The sequence below is a fragment of the Emydura macquarii genome, unplaced genomic scaffold (genome assembly GCF_026122565.2).
Source record: "Emydura macquarii macquarii isolate MOO-44397 ecotype Brisbane River unplaced genomic scaffold, CSIRO-AGI_Emac_v2 contig_1253, whole genome shotgun sequence".
NCBI lineage: Eukaryota > Metazoa > Chordata > Testudines > Chelidae > Emydura > Emydura macquarii.
In genome coordinates this window covers 38,653,747-38,671,013 of record NW_027131390.1, presented here as the reverse complement: position 1 = coordinate 38,671,013, position 17,267 = coordinate 38,653,747, and the positions used below count along the sequence as shown (strand labels likewise).

General features: G+C 63.3%; 1 protein-coding gene across 2 annotated transcripts in view; it reads right to left on the bottom strand.

The window, feature by feature from the left end:
* Positions 1-257: 257 nt before the first annotated feature.
* The window catches only part of SHROOM4 (shroom family member 4), a 47,591-nt gene continuing 30,581 nt past the window's right edge, over positions 258-17,267 (bottom strand). For both annotated transcript variants that reach the window (XM_067548526.1, XM_067548525.1), the window contains exons 4-11: positions 13,875-16,254; positions 12,332-12,393; positions 8,877-9,545; positions 7,295-7,425; positions 6,942-7,212; positions 5,444-5,621; positions 4,946-5,218; positions 258-4,413 (exon numbers count right to left, since the gene is read on the bottom strand). In XM_067548526.1, coding sequence (XP_067404627.1) covers positions 4,144-4,413; positions 4,946-5,218; positions 5,444-5,621; positions 6,942-7,212; positions 7,295-7,425; positions 8,877-9,545; positions 12,332-12,393; positions 13,875-16,254 — 4,234 coding nt within the window. In that variant the 3' untranslated portion in view covers positions 258-4,143. The remainder of the gene's footprint in view (positions 4,414-4,945; positions 5,219-5,443; positions 5,622-6,941; positions 7,213-7,294; positions 7,426-8,876; positions 9,546-12,331; positions 12,394-13,874; positions 16,255-17,267) is intronic.

Here is a 17,267-nt window from a genome sequence, read left to right as displayed (position 1 = left end):
GCGTGTGGAGCTGCATGCATCTACATGATTCATTTTCAGGGGCCAAAGGGTTTGGGTGGATTTAAACCTTCCCTGTAGCCTTAGAAACCCAAATCCTGGGAGCCTTGGGCAAGTGCATGAAAAATCAGGAAGTGAAACTGACTAGAACCAACGTGATATTGATCAGGCTAGTTCCACACTGAGTGAAGTACAAGGGGTCAAACAAAGAGTGTGGGGGAGAAGGGGGGAGTACATCTGGGTAGTGTTAAGGAGTAGAAGTGAATTAAGTGGGGTGGACAGCCCACGCCCGTTTACATTTCTGAACACTCTGGGGTAGGAGACTCATTAAAAGGGGCCATAACATTGCAACTGCTAATTGCAAAGAAAAAAAGATTCCAGAAATGGAAACAGTGAGTATTTCCAGTTCAATATTCTTGTATTATTTCAGGAGCTTTTTCTCATCCCATAACTCTAATCACCTCCTGGAGGCAACAGGACGCGCTGCACTGAACTGCTGAGCTCCCTTTGCTGCATTTTCACATAACATTATAATTACTCAACCTTAATTATTTGCAAATCAGTTGTTTATTTTTCTAAAGCAGCTATTTCCTTTTTGGCTATGTCCACTTTTAGTCAGGTTCCAAGGCTTGATTGGAAAAGATGCATGTGCAAATTCAGCAAAAAAGCTTATGCAGAATTTCTTTTAAAGGGTTTAATGTTAGAGCCGCGAGAGACTATGGCAGGGTTAGCGTTTACTGCCAGGACATTTGAAACATTTGGTCCTTGCTAAAGTCTCTCTGTGGGTGGGAAAGACTTGTTGAAATTTTAGTGTAGCTGCACGTAGTGTTAAAGAGCTTTGGACAAATGTAGAGTTTTAACTCTTTTCCCCGGATCACTAACTCAGAAACCTCCCCTTATAAAGAGCGGGACCCAGATGAGTCATAAGCAAATGACCCATCACAGTGTTTAAGTGCTATTTTTGCATTATCGAGGCATTAGGTTCTTTTCAATGTGTTTGCTTTTTATCCTTTTTCCAGCCCATTCCTGGTTGAGGGAATGAGGTACATGAAACTGGCGGCATGACGTCAGCAATGGCACGTGACAGGGCATCTGGCTATAGCCGGCTCCCCATGGTGTGCCCATGCAGCTGAGTGTGGGAAGGCTGAGGGGCCAGCCTGGCCCTGCTCTGACACAGGCCTGACCCCCACTGGGTGCAGAGCACGCACAACGCCCAGTGCAACGAGGAGGCGGCACGTGGGCTCAGCACCTCCCCGGTAGTACCGAGCCCTAATCTGCACCATCCCTGTGGGCACACAAAACCTGCCTCGGCCTAGCCCAACCATCTCTGCATAGCACAAGGCCAGGGAGAGGCTAGGAACGGCAGGTGGGGCCCCCTAGGATCAGGGTATGGGCAGGGCCCAGCTGTCTCCCAGTTTAGCTCCACCTCACCTAACCAGCCGCTGCCCGGAGCTGTGGCCAGGGCAGATCCCTTGCCCCCATCTCTGGCACACAATGAACAGAGCCGTATCCTGGGGCCGGGCTCTGCCTTCCCCAGCACCCATCCATGGCAACCAGTACTATGTCCCCACCCAGGGCACCTCGCGCTCCCCATGGGCCCACACAGATCCAGCACAGCTAGCATTTGCAGTATTCGCCACGCACCAGCGGGGCTCTGGTGTTCTGGGAACAGGCCCCCCACGCCCGGCTGCAGCAGGGTCCGTCCCAGGGGAGAGCGGTCCTGCTCAGTTCCCAGGAGTGAGACAGGTCTGACTGGCCAGAGACGGTACCCAGAGGCCTGCACCAGCTTCCTCCACTGTGTAGCGATACGCCAGGATGGGTGCCAGGCACAGAGACCCCACCAGCAGGGTAGGGGCTCCCTGCCCAGGCCCGGGCCAGCACTGAGGGGGTTAAATGCCCAGTGGGATGAGACCATTGTTCCAAACACAATGGAGAGGAAGAGGATGTCAGGGGCTGAGTATTTGTGGCAGGTCCCCAGCAAATTCCTTTGGTTACTTAGAAGCCACGTGGGTGAGGAGAACCAATTAACCCCAGAAGGGCTGGAGTGGGGGGGCCGGGAGGAACAGACCAGCTCAAAACCTTAATGCTGGGCAATCCCAGCCTGCATGGCCCCACTGCAGCTCCAGTAACAGCCCAGGAGCAACCCCCGGGTGGGGAGACGCTGCTCCAAGTCGGGGAGGTGAAGGGCAGCAGCACAGCAGCAGGCCAGGACAGACAGGGGAGCCAAGCCGGAAGCCTGAACCCCGCTGCAGAGAGAGTTTGGTTCCTGGCTGAGCGTTTTCTCCTGCTGGTCTCTCCTCCCTGAGCTGCTTGCTCATTTGGTATCATGTTTATAAGGCACACTGGATGGGACAACCAGCCAGACAAGGGGGTACCTGCCTGGGATGCCTGCAGTCGGCTGCCACCCATTCCATCAGCAATCACACGGGGAGGAGGGGGCCCAGGATCCACTGCACTAGGGCAAGGAACTGCACTCCCGCTGTGCCTGCAATCAGACAAGAGGAGCAGATGCCTCCTTGACAGGCCTGGTGGTGGCACAGCGTCCAGAGCCAGCGGGCGGGAGAGTGGAGGGACAAAGCAAGGGGAGGGGTTGGCCAGGGCAGGCAGTGCTACACCTGCGCCAACCTGCAGTGGGCAAGGGTGCCAGGAGGTTTCCAGCAAAGGAGAGTCCGGGCCCTAGTGTGAATACGTGCAACAGCAGGGCCCGGACCTCCCCCTCTGTGCACTCGTCACCTCCACAGCCAGCAGAGCTGGTGGTCACAGGCGCATGCAGCAGCAGGTGGCTAATGCTGCCCCACGGCCAAACAAACGAGAATCCCGCCTCCTTGGTCTCCAGCTCCCATATGGGCCCTGGGGAGAGGTGGCCACTGGGACCTAAAAGCCATGGCAGGTGGGCGCCTGGCACCAGGCAGCTGAGCTTGTCATAGACAGGAGGGTCTGGAGCACGGGGGTTTATGCACAGACCTCCTGTCCCTTGCCAAGATGTCCAAGTGGCATTCGGCAGGAGAGAGGCACAGAGAGGGAAATGCATAGCCACATGCAGTCAGTGGGGGTGTGGGAAGAGAACCCAGGAATTCTGGGCTTCCATTCTCATGCCCCACGCACTGCCCCACACGGCAACAGCTGCACCTGGGGCAGAATCAAGGTGTGAGTGCTACAGGGTAATCCTGGCCTGGGTTCTCGCACCCTCCTGGGATGGCCTCAGAACAAACTGAAGACAAGGGGCCCGCGCTAGCATGCAGGGCCCCGCCTCGGCTAAACCCACGCGAGGGGCCCACTGCAGGTGTGGCGCTGGTGAAGGAGCTGGCCCTGGCTGCAGGATGGGGAGATTTGGGCTAAGGTCCCTGGCTCCCCCTCTCCTCTGTGCTGGGTAGGAAAAAAGCAACTTAAAATACAAAAATAAATAACATTCACAGGGATCTCTCTCTCTCTCTCTCTCTCACACACACTGGGACCAGGCAACCAGGCACTGGCACGAGATCCTCTTTGGTAGTGCCACCGACAGCCGTGGCAGTGGAGCCGCCGCACCCTGCACCCCATCCCGCTGGTACCCGCATGGCCGCCGGGTGAGGAAGTGGGGATCTTTGGGCAGATGGCCGAGGGAGCTGGCCCAGTGGGGGGCTCTCCCGGCTGGCTGCAGAGCCTGTTGCAAACTTTGGCGTGGGCTGGGGAAGCAAAAAGAACATCTGCTTTGGCGTACTGAAGACTCCAGTTTCCTCTGGCTTCCAGTGCAGCTCCCGAAATCCCTGCGTGCTCCGCAGCAGGGGCTGGTGGGCCGCCACGCATGTGGCAGAGCTCCTCCCGTGCGCAGGCTTTGATGGCCCGGCCCGGGTGCTGCAGGAGATGGCTAGGGCAGCCTCGCCCTCCTTGGGGCAGCAGGGCGGGGCGGCCCTCGGAAGGGCTGAACCAGTCTGTTTTGGGCAAAGGCACTTGATGGGCTCCCCCGTGCCGGTGCACACGCCGCGGGGGACAGGAGGAGAATGATGTGTGCTGGTGCCATGCGTCTGGGTCACCAGCTGGGAGGCCGTGGTGGGCTGCAGGACGACCTCCGGCCCCCTCTCTGCTCCGGGCTCCTCCAGCAGCCCCATACCACCCCGCTGCAGAGGAGCCCATGGCCATGTGGCCCCTGGAGGGTTCGGCTTGGCACTAATAATCTCTGGGGCCAAGCAGGAGACTCTCCCTGAGACACCGGAGCTGCTCCTCCCCCAGCTTCATCTTCTCCTCCAGCTCCCGCTGCTCGATGATGAGGGCTGACTTCATCTTGACGAAGTGCTGGTAGTCCTGGAGCTGCTCGGCCAGCAGGCAGCGCGAGACAGCGTCATACACGGCCTGCTCCCGCCGGTCCACGTGTGCCTTCAGCTCCTTCGCGTCCTCCAGCTGCTCCGTCAGTTGCCGCTTCTTCTCCAGCAGTGCCAGCTGCGGGCACATGGGAGAACCACCACAGATGGGGTGGGTGAGACTCCACACTGGAGCCATGCCCCTCCTTTCCACCCCCCCACACCAGAGCTATCCCCTCCCCCCCACACACACACACACTGCCAGCGTCTCAGTTCCAACCCGCAGCCCTCCTGGAACAGAGATAGACCGCCGGCCTGAGCTCTGCTAAGGCAGAGTCAGAGTCAAGGCCCAGCTAAATCTTGTCTCCTGTTGGGTGCTAGCCCTAGCGTCCCAGCCAGTCTAACCTGGGGACAGAAATCCCCCCTGCAGGGTCAGCTGGACACAGGAGTCTGCCCCACTGTCGATCCTGATGTGCTACATAACATTGCTGTGCACTGTTAAAGGGCCACTGTGCCCTAACCCAGAGGTGGCTGCATGTCAGCTAATGGGGTGGAGGAGGGCGGATTCCTGGGGACTCTGCAGGTTCAGACCATTGGTGTCCGGGCCAGGGGGTGATGTGGACGAGCTGGGATAAGCCTGCCAATGCAGAGGATTGTGCTCCCCCCCATACCTTCTCATCCTCGGGGGCCACCGGGTCCAGGCTGTTGAGGGCATTCTCCACCCGGGCCAGGCGCCCTGAGAGGGACAGCAGCAGATTCACCACCTTGTCCAGGTCTCCAATGAAGAGGCGGAACTTGTCAAACTCGTTGGCTTTGCAGACGCTCTTCACCTGGCACTTCACCTCCTCCCCCAGCGCCGCGTTGGCGCTGATGTCCTCCTGCAGGCCCCGCTGAGCCTCCTGCAGCACCGCCAGCTTCCGACTGATGCTCTCAATGAGCTGGGCCTGGGGAGGAGAGAGAAACACGGGGCAGGGGGCAAGAGAGGGGCCATGTCACCAGCTGGAGCATGGGAGTCCAGGAGTCAAGACTACTGGGCTCTGTTCCCCACTCTGGCAGGGGCGTGGGGACTAGTGGTTAGAGCAGGGGAGTCAGGACTCCTGGGTTCTGTTCCTGTCAATATCCAGTCCTAGAGACCATGCACAATCCTTGTAACCCCTCCCTCACTTTACCTTCTTCTGCATGAGCTCGTGATCCTCCTCTTCCTCCTCGGCCCCCTCTGCCACCTCCGACAGCAACTTCATCTTGCTGAGCAGCTCAGCCTTGCCCGCCGAGGTGCTGTAATAGGCTGAGTAGGAAGCGGGGCTGACGGCGCCCCCCGGAGGAGGGGAGATGGGCTGGAATTCCTCCCTGCACACACACACACACACACACACGGGTGGGACGCAGCCCGGTGCGGAGGGAAACCGAGCACCCAGTTGCAGCATCAGGAAGCTACTGCCCGGGACATGGGAGAATCTGCACCTGAACTTCAATAGCTCCCACCTCCCCTAGACTCTTTGAACCCCTGAGGCTGCCATCAAGGCACCAGATCTCTCAACCCTTTGGTTCCAGCTCGGAGACAGGGGCTGTGCTTTGTCGGACCAGGGGGGGCAAGTGTTAGACACCTGGGGCTGAGACCCCTGCGTCAGCCCAGGGGTTTGCTAAGCAGCTTCAGAAGGAGAGCAGGGACCGGACCTCGCTGGACCAGGCCTCTTCTCCTGCCATCTGGTGCAGATGGGTATCAGCATAGAGATGGCACCTGCTCGCTGCCCTGTCTCCTACGTCAGAGCAGGGCTGTGCGCTACCGCGCACCTGCCCCTGCCCTGCAGGGCCCAGCCCAGCACCCGTCTGCATCCGGGCCCTATGTCCACCCCTGCACCCGCAGACCCCAGCCCAGCACCTGCCAGCTGCTCCAGGAAAGGTGTCCCAGAGCGACGGCAGGGAGAACGGGCAGCAGAGACCAGGACGCCCAGCCTGCACCTCAAAACCGTTCGCCCACACCCTGCTGCCGAGGGCACAGTCACAGCCGGGCACCAGCGAGGGCAGCATGGCACAGCAGGCGCCAGCGCCATGGGCTGCAGCAGACACCCCCATCACAGGGTCACCCCGATCACAGTGCAGGGCTCCCCAAGATGTGCCCTGGGGGAGGGAAACCGACTCCCAGAGCGCTTAGAAATCCCCTTTCCAAACCTCCTGCTCCACAAGGCCGGGGGGAGGTGCCCCGCCCCAAGGGCGTTACTGTGCAGTGCATGCTGGGAGAGCCCCCCCATCACAGGCATGGCTTCAACCCCCCTCTCTCCCCCAGCCCCTGGCACCGCACTACATCCTGGCCAGGTCAGACTGAGGCTAGGTGCTCCTGGTCAGTTTCACCTCCGGGAGTGGATGTGAAATTCGCCACCCCCCAGTCTGAGCACAAGGGATCCCTGCCACCCCCCATGGCGCTGCCCCCCCAGCGGGGGGCACTGCAGCAGCAGCCACCCCCACCAGCCACAAGAGAACAGCCCGACGGTGCAGAGGTGATGCCGCAGCATTCAGCAGCCCCGTGGGGCCACGGGGGGGAGGGTAGCCGCTGTGACCCTTCTGTGACCCCCCCAAAGCCCCAGGGGTTGCACCTGCACCCACCAGCTATTTACACATCAACATCCAGCCCCGCCTGTCCTGCCAGGGAGCAGCCAAGACACGGCCTACCTTTCCTGAGCTGCAGCATTGCTCTGTGCCCGCCAGTCCGCTTGGTAATGGTCCTTCCAGGAGCGGCGGTCCCCTGCTGCGAAGAGCTCTCCCATGACCTCAGCAGCTGTCACCATGCCAGAGGAGGGGCTCAGCACGCTGGCCAGCGAGCGGTCCCGGCCTGCCACATCCCGCATCAGCTCTTCCGAGGTCATGCGGCATGGCGGCTGCCTGCCCAGCCGGCAGCTCTCCACCTCTGCGCTCTCCTGGGCCGACTCCACCACCGCTGGGGCTGCAGGAGGAGGCAGGGAGTGAGTGGCCACGGCTGTCACGTGGGCCAGTGTCACAGGAATGCACAGGGAAGTGCCACTCACCCAGGCTGGGGGGCCTGGGCCACGGGCGCTCCTGGCCCCAGCTGATCACTTGGTATTGCTTGTCGTTTACAGACCTTCCCGTATCCCACTGGGGCGTCTCCGTCCGCTCCTCCTCCGAGGGCCCGTCTGGCCTTGAAGCACAAGTCCCAGAGGAAGTGTGTTATTCAGGAGCATTCGTAGCATAATGGTGCCAGAGCGCCAGCCCTGGGTGCTGGGAGATACCTCCCCCCCACACCCGCTGCGAGAGGCGGCTCTGGACTGGCTGGACTCCGGACGCCGCCTTCACTCAGGGGCTTTTGCACAAGCTTGACAAGAGCATCTGCTGCAGAACAGCAAATTCATAGGGGAGCAGGTGATGGGGGGACGGGGGGACACAAAGGCTATCAAGGCCTTGGGCTCACGCCCAGCCTGGCTTTTATTAAGGATAAGTGAGGACCAAGGGTTTGCTCTGTCAGGGGGAGCATTTCCCCTGCTTGCTTGTCCCATCCCACAATCAGGTCCCGCCCTTCCCACTTCCTCTGGATCCCTCCCCCAGCAGCCGACTGTCAGGAGACCCGGGGTTGAGAAGAGAGGGGACATTTCATTTGAAACTCTGCTGGGATTTTTTGCTTAAATAGCCCCTTGGACTCAAACATCCAACACACACTTGGGAGAAGAGACCTCGGCGTTAAAGGGCCAACACCCGCCCCTTTGGTGAGGGGCTACAAACACCCCCATCCTAGCCCGGAGTGCTCAGAGGAGCCTTCCCGGAGAGATGGGAGGGAGAATGTGGGCGGGGGGAAGAAGTGAGCGACGCTCCATATTGCTGAAGTACCAACAAGCAGAGGAAAATATCCCCCAGGGCACAGCTCTTCTTCTCTTGCTCTCTGGGACGCCCCTGCCATCAGGGGAAGCCGGGCTGGAGGGATCCACCCCCAGCCCCTGGACACGGGCAGCCTGATACAACAGGCCTTTGCTCTGGGCTCTCGTGAGTCGTGACGGGCCCCGGGACCTTGCGGAAGGTGGCAACATGCAGGACGAACTGCCAGCCCAAAGCCGCCCTGGAGAGTCAGCACTCACAGGCAAGGGGAACAGCCCCCACAGAGAGGGGCACACGAGCCAAATGGAGGGGGAGAGTGAGTGGGGGAGCCCTTCTCTGAGGCCCCAGGGTCAATCACCCAGTGCCAAGCAGGCCGTGATGACAGCCCGGCTCCTGCGCTGGAGGGGGCGCAGGTGCTGAGCTCAGCCCCACGAGCACACGGTGTGACGGGACAGGACCTGAGACGCCCCAAGGTCCGTCGGCCTGGTGCTGAGGGGTGGTGGATGGCTCCAAGGCCCTGCCAGCTCAGCAGCCTTCCTTATATGTGACCGACGCCCACCAAAGCATCCAGCGCGTAGCACCAGGCCCCAGCCAGCAACTGGCAGACGGGGCGGGACGGGGCTTCTTGTCAGCAGGGAGCAGGGCAGGCGTGGGCCCCCCTGAAACAGGCGCAGAGCGGGACGTGCGCTGGGAGCCTGTTCCAGTGCCTGGGATCAGGGGCAGCCTCCAGCGGGAGCCGGGAAAGGGGAGAGACCTCGGGGCAGGGGCAGCAGGGATACTTGCCTGGGTGCGTGACTGGAGCCCGTGTCCAGCCCCAGGGGCTCCCGGGGCGAGCCGTGGCAGTAGTAGTGGCTGCTCTCCTGCTCCGCCAGGTGCCTGGTGCCCAAGGGCTCCTGAGAAAGGGTGCCCGGCGATTGAGCCCCGGGCTCGGGCGAGGCCCCATGGAGCTTGTCCAGCGGGAGGCTCTGGGAGCGCTGCCTCACCGTCTCCATGCTGCCGCCCTGGTGGTGAGGCTGCTCCAGGGGCGCCGCCAGCGAGGCAGAGCCGGGCCCAGCAGGCTCCAGGAGATACAGGTGGTGGAGGGAGGCCCGGCGAGTCCAGTACTTCTCCCAGTTAGGGGGCGGGGGCCGTGGAGGGGGCGGCCCTTTCTTTTTGGCGGGCCCAGGCCTGCTCTCGGCCAGCTTGGCCAAGGGGGCGTCTCTCCTATCCCCACCCCGGGCACCAGGCAGCTCCACGTTGAGATGGCTTTCAGAGAAGGCCCTGCCCCGGAGTGGGCGATGGAGAGGCTTGCTGGGGCCCTGCTCATAAGCCAGGCTCTCTGACGCGCGACGCTCGCAGTCCCAGGAGAGGTCGTGGGAGGATGCGGCCCGGTGGCAAGGGGGCCAGGCCTGCTCGAAGCAAGGCTGGAAGGGCTCCTCCCGCGGGAAGCCGATCTTGTAGTGCGTCAGCTCGCTGCGGAAGACATGGGGGGCAAACCCCCCAAAATCAATTCAGTCCCGGCCCCACTTCCTGCCTGGCCTTAGGACAGCCGGCACTGCCGCATCGGCCAGCCACAGGAGCCAGCAGCTGGGCGTCGGAGAGAAATCCTAGGCTGGCTTCTCTGTGCGCCCATTCCCCTCCCAGGCCGGAGCACGGGCCCCTCTCTCTAAGGTCCTTCTCCACCCCCCCCTCCCTGTAGTACCTGGGCGCCCCACACTCTGCAACGGATTTATCCTCTCACACTACTGGGGCCGTTACCCCCACTTTGCAGATGGGGAAGCGGGGCCAAGTGACCTCCCAGGGGAGTCTGCGGAGAGCCGGGAATTGAACCTGGATTTCCAGAATCAGTGCCCTAACCACTGGGCAATCCTTCCTCGCCCTCCCCTCCTCCCACACTAATCCCATGGCCCTCCACAGCGCAATGCTCGCGGGCTGACTGGGAGTGGGGGACGCTTCCCCAGGGCTGACCTGTCCCAGCCGGTGCTAACTCTCAATTCGCCCACAGGGGCAGGTGCCCGGCACAGCACCACTCAGCTGCTCGCCCCATGGCTCCGCCGGCCCCATTCCCTGGCCCACCATATCACGGAGCAGTAAAGGCACATGGACAACTGACTCTGCACTCCTGTGCCGATTTACCTCACCTAGGCAGCCTTGTGTGCTCACACCAAAACCTACCTAGTTCACCAGCCCAGCCCTGCTAGCATGGACATGGTTATAGCTCTGTACATCTGCTTAGACCAAAATGGGCAGCGGAACAGCTGTACCTGAACAAGGCCCCGTTATCCCAGCATAACCCATCCGCACTAGGCCTTGTTGCAGTGTAACTGTTTGGGTCAGGATCACCCCACCAACCAGCAGAGCTAAACCCCGGGAAGAGCAGGAGCATGGCGTACTCGCCTGGCACACGGCTCACGTTCCCTGGATAGCCTGGTCCCTTTGAGCCTCCTCCGCTGCACCTGCCTTTGGGAATCAGCTGCATCGCCTCACCCTAATTCAGAGCCCACGGCAAGGCCACATCTCAGCTGCTCCTCTAAGCTGCCCCGCCTCGCCACCAGGCCAGCGCACACGACAAAGTCCCAGCTATCCCAAGGAAGGGACTGGCCCACTATGGGCACATCCAGTGGCAAACACAATTCAGAGCATGCAAGGGCCAGAAGGGCCCATCAGATCAAAGACGGACCCTCTGTAGATCACAGTTTGGTGAATCCCAGCCAGCCCCCCCCCCCCGCATCAAAGCCACTAGCTTGCGTCTGATCTTGGGGGCCCTGATGTGTGGCTGCGTGAGAAACGCTGCGAGGTGAGCGTGGCGGCCGCAGCCTCGTCTGTTCCGCAGGCCAGCGCCGACGGCACGTTTTCACTGCCACTTTCAACACGTTGAAAAAGACTTGAAAGGCTCAACCCCGGCTCTCCCGAGGGGCCGTGAGGGGGGAGACAGAGGGCAGAGGAAAGGCTGTTTGCTTTGCCTTAACGCTTCTTTCCACGGTGTCGTGCATTTGGGGTTCCACCTCAAAACCAAAAGCAGACCTGGGAAATTTAGGCCAAGATCCTAAAGTTCAGCTCCCGGACCCAGACTTGGGCCCCAAGGTTGGGATCGTCGCAAGATTTCATCAGTGGGCTCCTGCTCCTAAATCCTCTAGGCACATCTAACACCTAAACCCTAGGGCTGATTTTTAGCCAGCCCCCTGGATTAGAATCGATTCTCTGCCTTGCACAAGTAGCTGAGAGGCTCCCTCAGAGAGCGGGATGCAGGCGTCTGTCCTTCAGAGCTCAGATCTCCATGGATATTTAGGAACTATAGTATCCCTGTGCCCTGGCCCGCAGCACCACGTGCACAGCAGCCCCCGGGGCATGGTCGCTCCCGCAGGCCAGCCATGCCCCAGGGGGCCCAGGGGTGAGGCTGTGAGCCCGGAGCTAGGCCTGTTGCCCTGTCCACATTGCCATCCCAGTTCTGGCCAAGCACCTCGGTGCCCCGCGGCTGTCCCATGCACGGAGGACCAGCTGCCGGCCTGCCACATGCTGGATTGCCCAGGCCCACTGCTTCAGGACCCCCGGGAGGCTGTCGGTACAGCAGGGTGACTCCCTGCTGCTAACAGACCTTGCTGTGCGCTCCTGGCCCCTTGCCTAGCTGACGGTCTCTGTTCCTGGTCCTCCCCCACCCCCAGCTGGCCTTGCAGGGACTGGGCTGGAAGCACGGGGCCCAGGGCAGTTGCCCCGATTTGCCGTCCCTTAGGGATGGCTCTGCTCCCACCTGACCCTATAGTGCGATGCTAGCGTGGGTTGTAGCTCCTCACCCAGATCACCAGCCTGCACTCCCACCACAACCCCTCCACGCCAGGCCCTGGCCTCCGCCCACGTCCGGGCTAGAGAGCTTCCCCCCCATTCCCGCTCCACTACCGAGTTTGGGGAGACACCTTTATGCCCCCCGCGGCCCCGTCTCCTGCCCACGCCGCTAACTCAGTACCACAGCACTTCTGGGGCTTCTTCCCCAGGGCTCCCACGCCCTCCTGCAAAGCCTTGAGCCACCCCACAGCGTGCCCTTGGGCACCGCTAGGCTACTCCCCACAGGCCAGGAAGGGGGAGCCGGGCAGCGCCGGGCGAGCTGCATTCAGGGGACCCCAGCTGGAGGGCACGGGGCTCTTCGGGAGACTGGGCAGACAGCTGCCCTGCTTTGCTGGCTAGCCATTTCATCCCAGTGACCCCCCCAGCCACACATCAAAGATTCCTGGCAGTAGGAACCCATCCGGCCCCCGGCCCCTTACCTCACTGACTGGCTGCCCTTCCTGTTTATCACCCCAGGCTCCCACTCGTCCAGAGGAAATTCCTGCACAGAAGAATCAGAGTGAGATCGCCAGGACCAGCAGCCCCTGCCCCTCCTCCGGCACGCTCCCTGCCCGTCAGTGCCAAATGCCACCCTCCCCCGAACCCTTGTGCCTGGGGCACGGGACGGGGCAGGGCAGGGGGTGTTTTAGTTGCGCAGCCCCATGGCCAGATCCCAGGCACCACGGCAGAGTCGCAGCTGCCAGCTTGGCCCCCCTGCGCTTGAAGCCCCCAGCCCGCTCAGGCAATTTGCCGTGCCCACTGCTCATCTCTGCCTGCGGGGCTGGTGCCCAGCTGGCGCAGAGAGGCAACCTTCGGGGCTCGCGCCAGCCGACGCAGGCAGTTCCATCCTCCAGAGCACGGCAGGCCGGGCAGGTTCTGTAGGAGCCTGATGGGTACTGGGCTGGGCAGGGCACAAGCGGCAGAGCCAGGTGGGTACTAAGGCCTCTGAGCTGGGCCCTTCCAGGAAATGGCCTCCCCCAGACTAGGTGAGGGGCCCCACTGGCTCCCCGTCTCCCATCTGAAAATGGGCATCCACTCGCCCGCCACTGAGGGACGCCAGTGCCGTGCCGCTGCCAGCCTGCACTCACGTGAACGCAAGCGTGCCAGGCGGCCCAGGAGCCCCACGGGAGAGTGTGAGGGCACCCGGGAGGGGATGTGACCCACTGGCAGGATGGGACCAGCTGGCGTTCGACGGTGACTGACCCAGTCGGGAACTTTTCGCTAAGATGGGGAGGAGAACAAGGCAGATTCAGCCACATGAAAATGTCTTGCAGAAACTTTCTCGAGTCCAGGCTGGAATTTGGGAGAGGCCAGAACTGGCAGTAGCCCGGAGGGGAGGACGCCCCCTGGGGATGTGGGAAACCCGGGGTCAAGTCCCTGCTCTGAATCAGGCAGACTTGAACCCAGGTCCCTCCCGGGGAGCATCCTGACCATGGGGCCGCTGGGCTGCATCTCACTCTCTGGTTCGCAGAAAGCCCTGGGTCTCCTCCCCAGGCAGGACGGAAACAAACCCCAACCGTGCTGCTTCTTATGCAATGGAGGCTCGTCCTCCAGCCAGCCAGCGATGCCCAGTGGCTACGTGAGGCCATAGCACAACCCTCCCTCGCTCATGCCACCCCCATGACACAGGGATGCTGGGGGTGAAGAGGGCCAGTGGGCACCACATGTGGTTTTGTCATTTGCAACACACCCCCTCTCCCCCTTCTTCCCCCCGAACTTCAAACAGCCTGGGCGAGGACAGCATGGCGCAGGGCAAAGGGCTCAGGGCAGGAGGCAGAAGCTCCAGGAGTTTATGTAGGGTTGGCTCCCCCATCCGCAGGGATGGACAGACAGATGGACACATCCCCCCGACAGCCTCCCCCCGCACCTCTCCACAAGCTGATGTGCAGCCAGGCAGCTCAACCAGCTGGGAGGGGGCTCGGTGCCAGGGCTGCCCCACCTGGCGCCGGGCAGCGGGCACGGCTGGTAGGGAGGATCTCTTACCTGCAGGAATGCCTTCCTCCCCAGCCAGGGCTCGTTCTCCTCCAGGGCCTTGCGGGGAGCCAGGCAGCAGCAGTCGGGACACCATGGTGCCCAAGGGCGCGAGTGGCAGCGGTAGCCATGGTGGCTAGGCTGGACGTTCCTCGAGAGCCGCGTGGGGCAGTAGAGGCAGGGCTCACGGAGCACCGAGCCGGCACAGGCCCGGGCCACAGGCCGCAAGCACTCGCACTCGCCGTGCCGCAGGAGGCCAGCACAGCACACGGGAGGATCCAGGCAGCACTCGGGGCAGGCGGCGGGATGCTGTTGGCCGGGCGCCAGGGGCAGGAAGGAGTGGTCCACGGAACGGCGCCGCAGCTCCCGGCACTCGGTGCTCAGCGGCTGGAAGGCATTCGGCTCGGCCGCCTTGGGCCGGAAGCCTGAGGAGTTGTTGTGCTGGGCCGGGAGGCGCACCATGCACCTGCTGGTCTCCTCGAAGAACTTCCGCCGGTCAGCAAAGGGCAGCAGGACGGTGTCCTCCGGCGCCTCGGCGCTCGCCTCCCCAGGGCTCGGGGCCTGTTGCAGCTTCTGCTCCGGAGACCACCGCCACCGGCCCCCGCTTGCTGGAGCCCGCTGCTTCTCCCGCCTATGGGCCGGGCGGCTGGGACCCTCCCGGGCAGGTGGTGGGCTGGGGGCGCTCCTGTGGGCCGGGCGACTGGGGCCCTCCCGGGCAGGCGGTGGGCTGGGGGCGCTCCCGTGGGCCGGGCGACTGGGGCCCTCCCGGGCAGGCGGTGGGCTGGGGGCGCTCCCGTGGGCCGGGCGGCTGGGGCCCTCCCGGGCAGGCGGTGGGCTGGGGGCGCTCCCGTGGGCCGGGCGGCTGGGGCCCTCCCGGGCAGGCGGTGGGCTGGGGGCACTCCCGTGGGCCAGGCGGCTGGGGCCCTCCCGGGCAGGCGGTGGGCCGGGGGCGCTCCCGTGGGCCGGGCGGCTGGGGCTCCTGCCCAGCGTCAGGCTGATACACGTGGATCTGGCTTGTGCTGTGCCCACGGAGCACCCGTCCTCCGAGCTGGGCGGCCTGCTCTGCGGCGGAGCCAGGGGGGCTGGGGGGCTCTCGGAGGGCTCGTCCGTCTCCTCCACGGCCTCCTCCCCGCACAGCAGCACCGCAGAGGCCTTGCTCTTCTGCAGCTGGGCCTTCCTCCTCTGGATCTCATTGCGCAGGTTGGTGGCGAAGCGCTCGCTCCGGCGTCGCAGCTGGGCCGAGCGCAGATGGGAAGGGCCCCGCTTCCTGCCGGCCGGCCTGCTCTCCCCGGCCTCCGCCAGTGCCTCGGAGCCGCACGCAGGCTGCTGCGGCGCAGCTGGCTCGCCTGGGGTGCTGCCGGGGCTCTCCAGCGCTGGGGAACACCCGTGCGGGCCGTGGCAAGTGTCCTGGGCCCGGCTGGGGCAGCGCTGGTCGTTAGCCGGGGCAGCACCCGTTGGCTCTTCCCCATCCTCTGCCCGCTGGCTGGGGCCTGGCTGTTCCAAATGCAGCGGGTTCACAGTCCACTGATGCCCGTCCTGCAGCAGAGTGTCCCTGTGGCTGCTGCCCGCCGCCACAGTCAGCGAGCGCAGTTGGGATGCCAGCAGCTGCTCCGGGGCGCTGTGCCGATGCCCCTTCCAAGCAGACGGGGCCGGGGCTCCTGGCTCTCCCTCGTGGGCGCAGTCGTCCTGGCGCTGCCCGGGGGGACACTCTGGGTTTTCCCCAAGCAGCTGCTCAGCGCTGGGCTGGCGTCTGTCCAGGTAGGAGCTCAGCATGTAGTACTGGTCGAGAGCCAGGCTCTCCTTCGGGTGGCCGCCCAGCCCCTCAGGTTCCTTGTCTCGCAGGGACAGCAGGGTGTCCGAGGTCCACCTGCCCTTGAGGTGCAGGGCGTCGGCGGGGGCAGAGGCCCGGCGTCTCTCAGTGCCAGGCGGCAGGGGGTGGGAGGCCCGGAGGCTGTCCCTCCTCTCGGGGGGCTGAGGAGGGGCACCCGATTTCGAGAGACCCGACAGGTTGCTCTCGTGCGGGCACGAGGATGGCCTGGAGTTGGGGGCTGGGTGCCCACCCAGCTGGCGTGAGCCGTCAGCCCCATCGCTGCCCGTCTGCAGGTAGCGCCCGTCGTGGGGCCGGCCGGGGCCCAGGCCCTGGAGGATGGAGTCGGTGGAGGAGGTCTCCTCGGGCCGCAGGGACAGGGCATAGTCAGAGGCGTTGGAGCTGGCCGAGAAGGAGCTATAGGCAGAGTCCCGCTTGCTCTGGTACATGCCCTGGTCGACGGGCGAGAGGCTGCCCTCGTAGTACGTCTGGCTGGGCGGGTCCAGGCTCTCCATGCTGCTGATGGAGCTGCTCTTGTCCGTGCTGCAGCGGCGAGACAGCTGGGCCCACTGAAGAGACAGGTCACTGCGAGAGACACGGCCGGCATGAGCAGCAACAGCAAATGCCCTCCCCCCGCCAGCGCCACAGGCAGTGCGGTTCCCAGGCCAGGGACAGACCAGCCACCCCTGGACCCGGCATGGAGCAGCCTGCAGTAGGGGGCAAGGGCTGGCAACCCACCCGCGCCTCCAGCTCAGACACCGCTGGCAAGCTCCTGGGCAGCTCTGTGGCCAGGGTCAGGAAGGAATTGCTCTCTGTGGGCACTGCAGGATCACGCGAGAGGGGGCGGGGCAGGGCAGGGCAGGGCCTCCCGCTGGGATGGCTGGTTCCAACCCTTGCTCCGGCCCCATGCAGGCAGGTGCATCGGGGATCTCTCTGCGTGATGCAGGTTCAGGGGCAGGCAGGCTGGGCCCACCACGTGTGCTTGCCTGCCCCGCCTGGGACTGCGGGCGAGCTGGCATTCGCAGCCCCCCGACTTGGCCAAGAGGGCTGGCATTTGTTAGCTGCTCACTGGTTACACCACCCATCACGTGAGAAGCAATCAGAGCTCAGCAGAGCAAACCAGAGCTGAAGAACAGGGGAACCCATCCCGGCAGCGTCGCCCAGCGAGACGGGGCAAGGGACCCTCCAGCAATGGCCCAGGCCCCCGGGGGAATCGCACACTCGTGCTGGGACTATAAAGCGCGCTCTGGTGAGGCAGCCAGCAGCACATCAGAGGGGCCACGTGGCCCTCCAGTCCCAGCCCTTCGTGTGCCAGGTCTCTGAGCAGAAGGCAGCTTTCCCGGTGGCCCAGCCACAGAGACAGCACGACGGAGACAAGATCAGCCAGATGACTGAAGGATCAATAGTCTGGTGGGAAGTGGGTTGCAGTTATCCCAAAGGCTGGGGCCGGGAGATAGAATCTGCCCCCTGCAGTCCCGCAAGGGAAGAGAAACGAGCCGAGCTTCAAGATCAGCCTCACCCAACAGGGCCACTGATGCCCAGATTGCAACCGAGCAGCCACTGCTGAGGCCCAGCCTGGGCTTGCTGTTGGAGGCCCA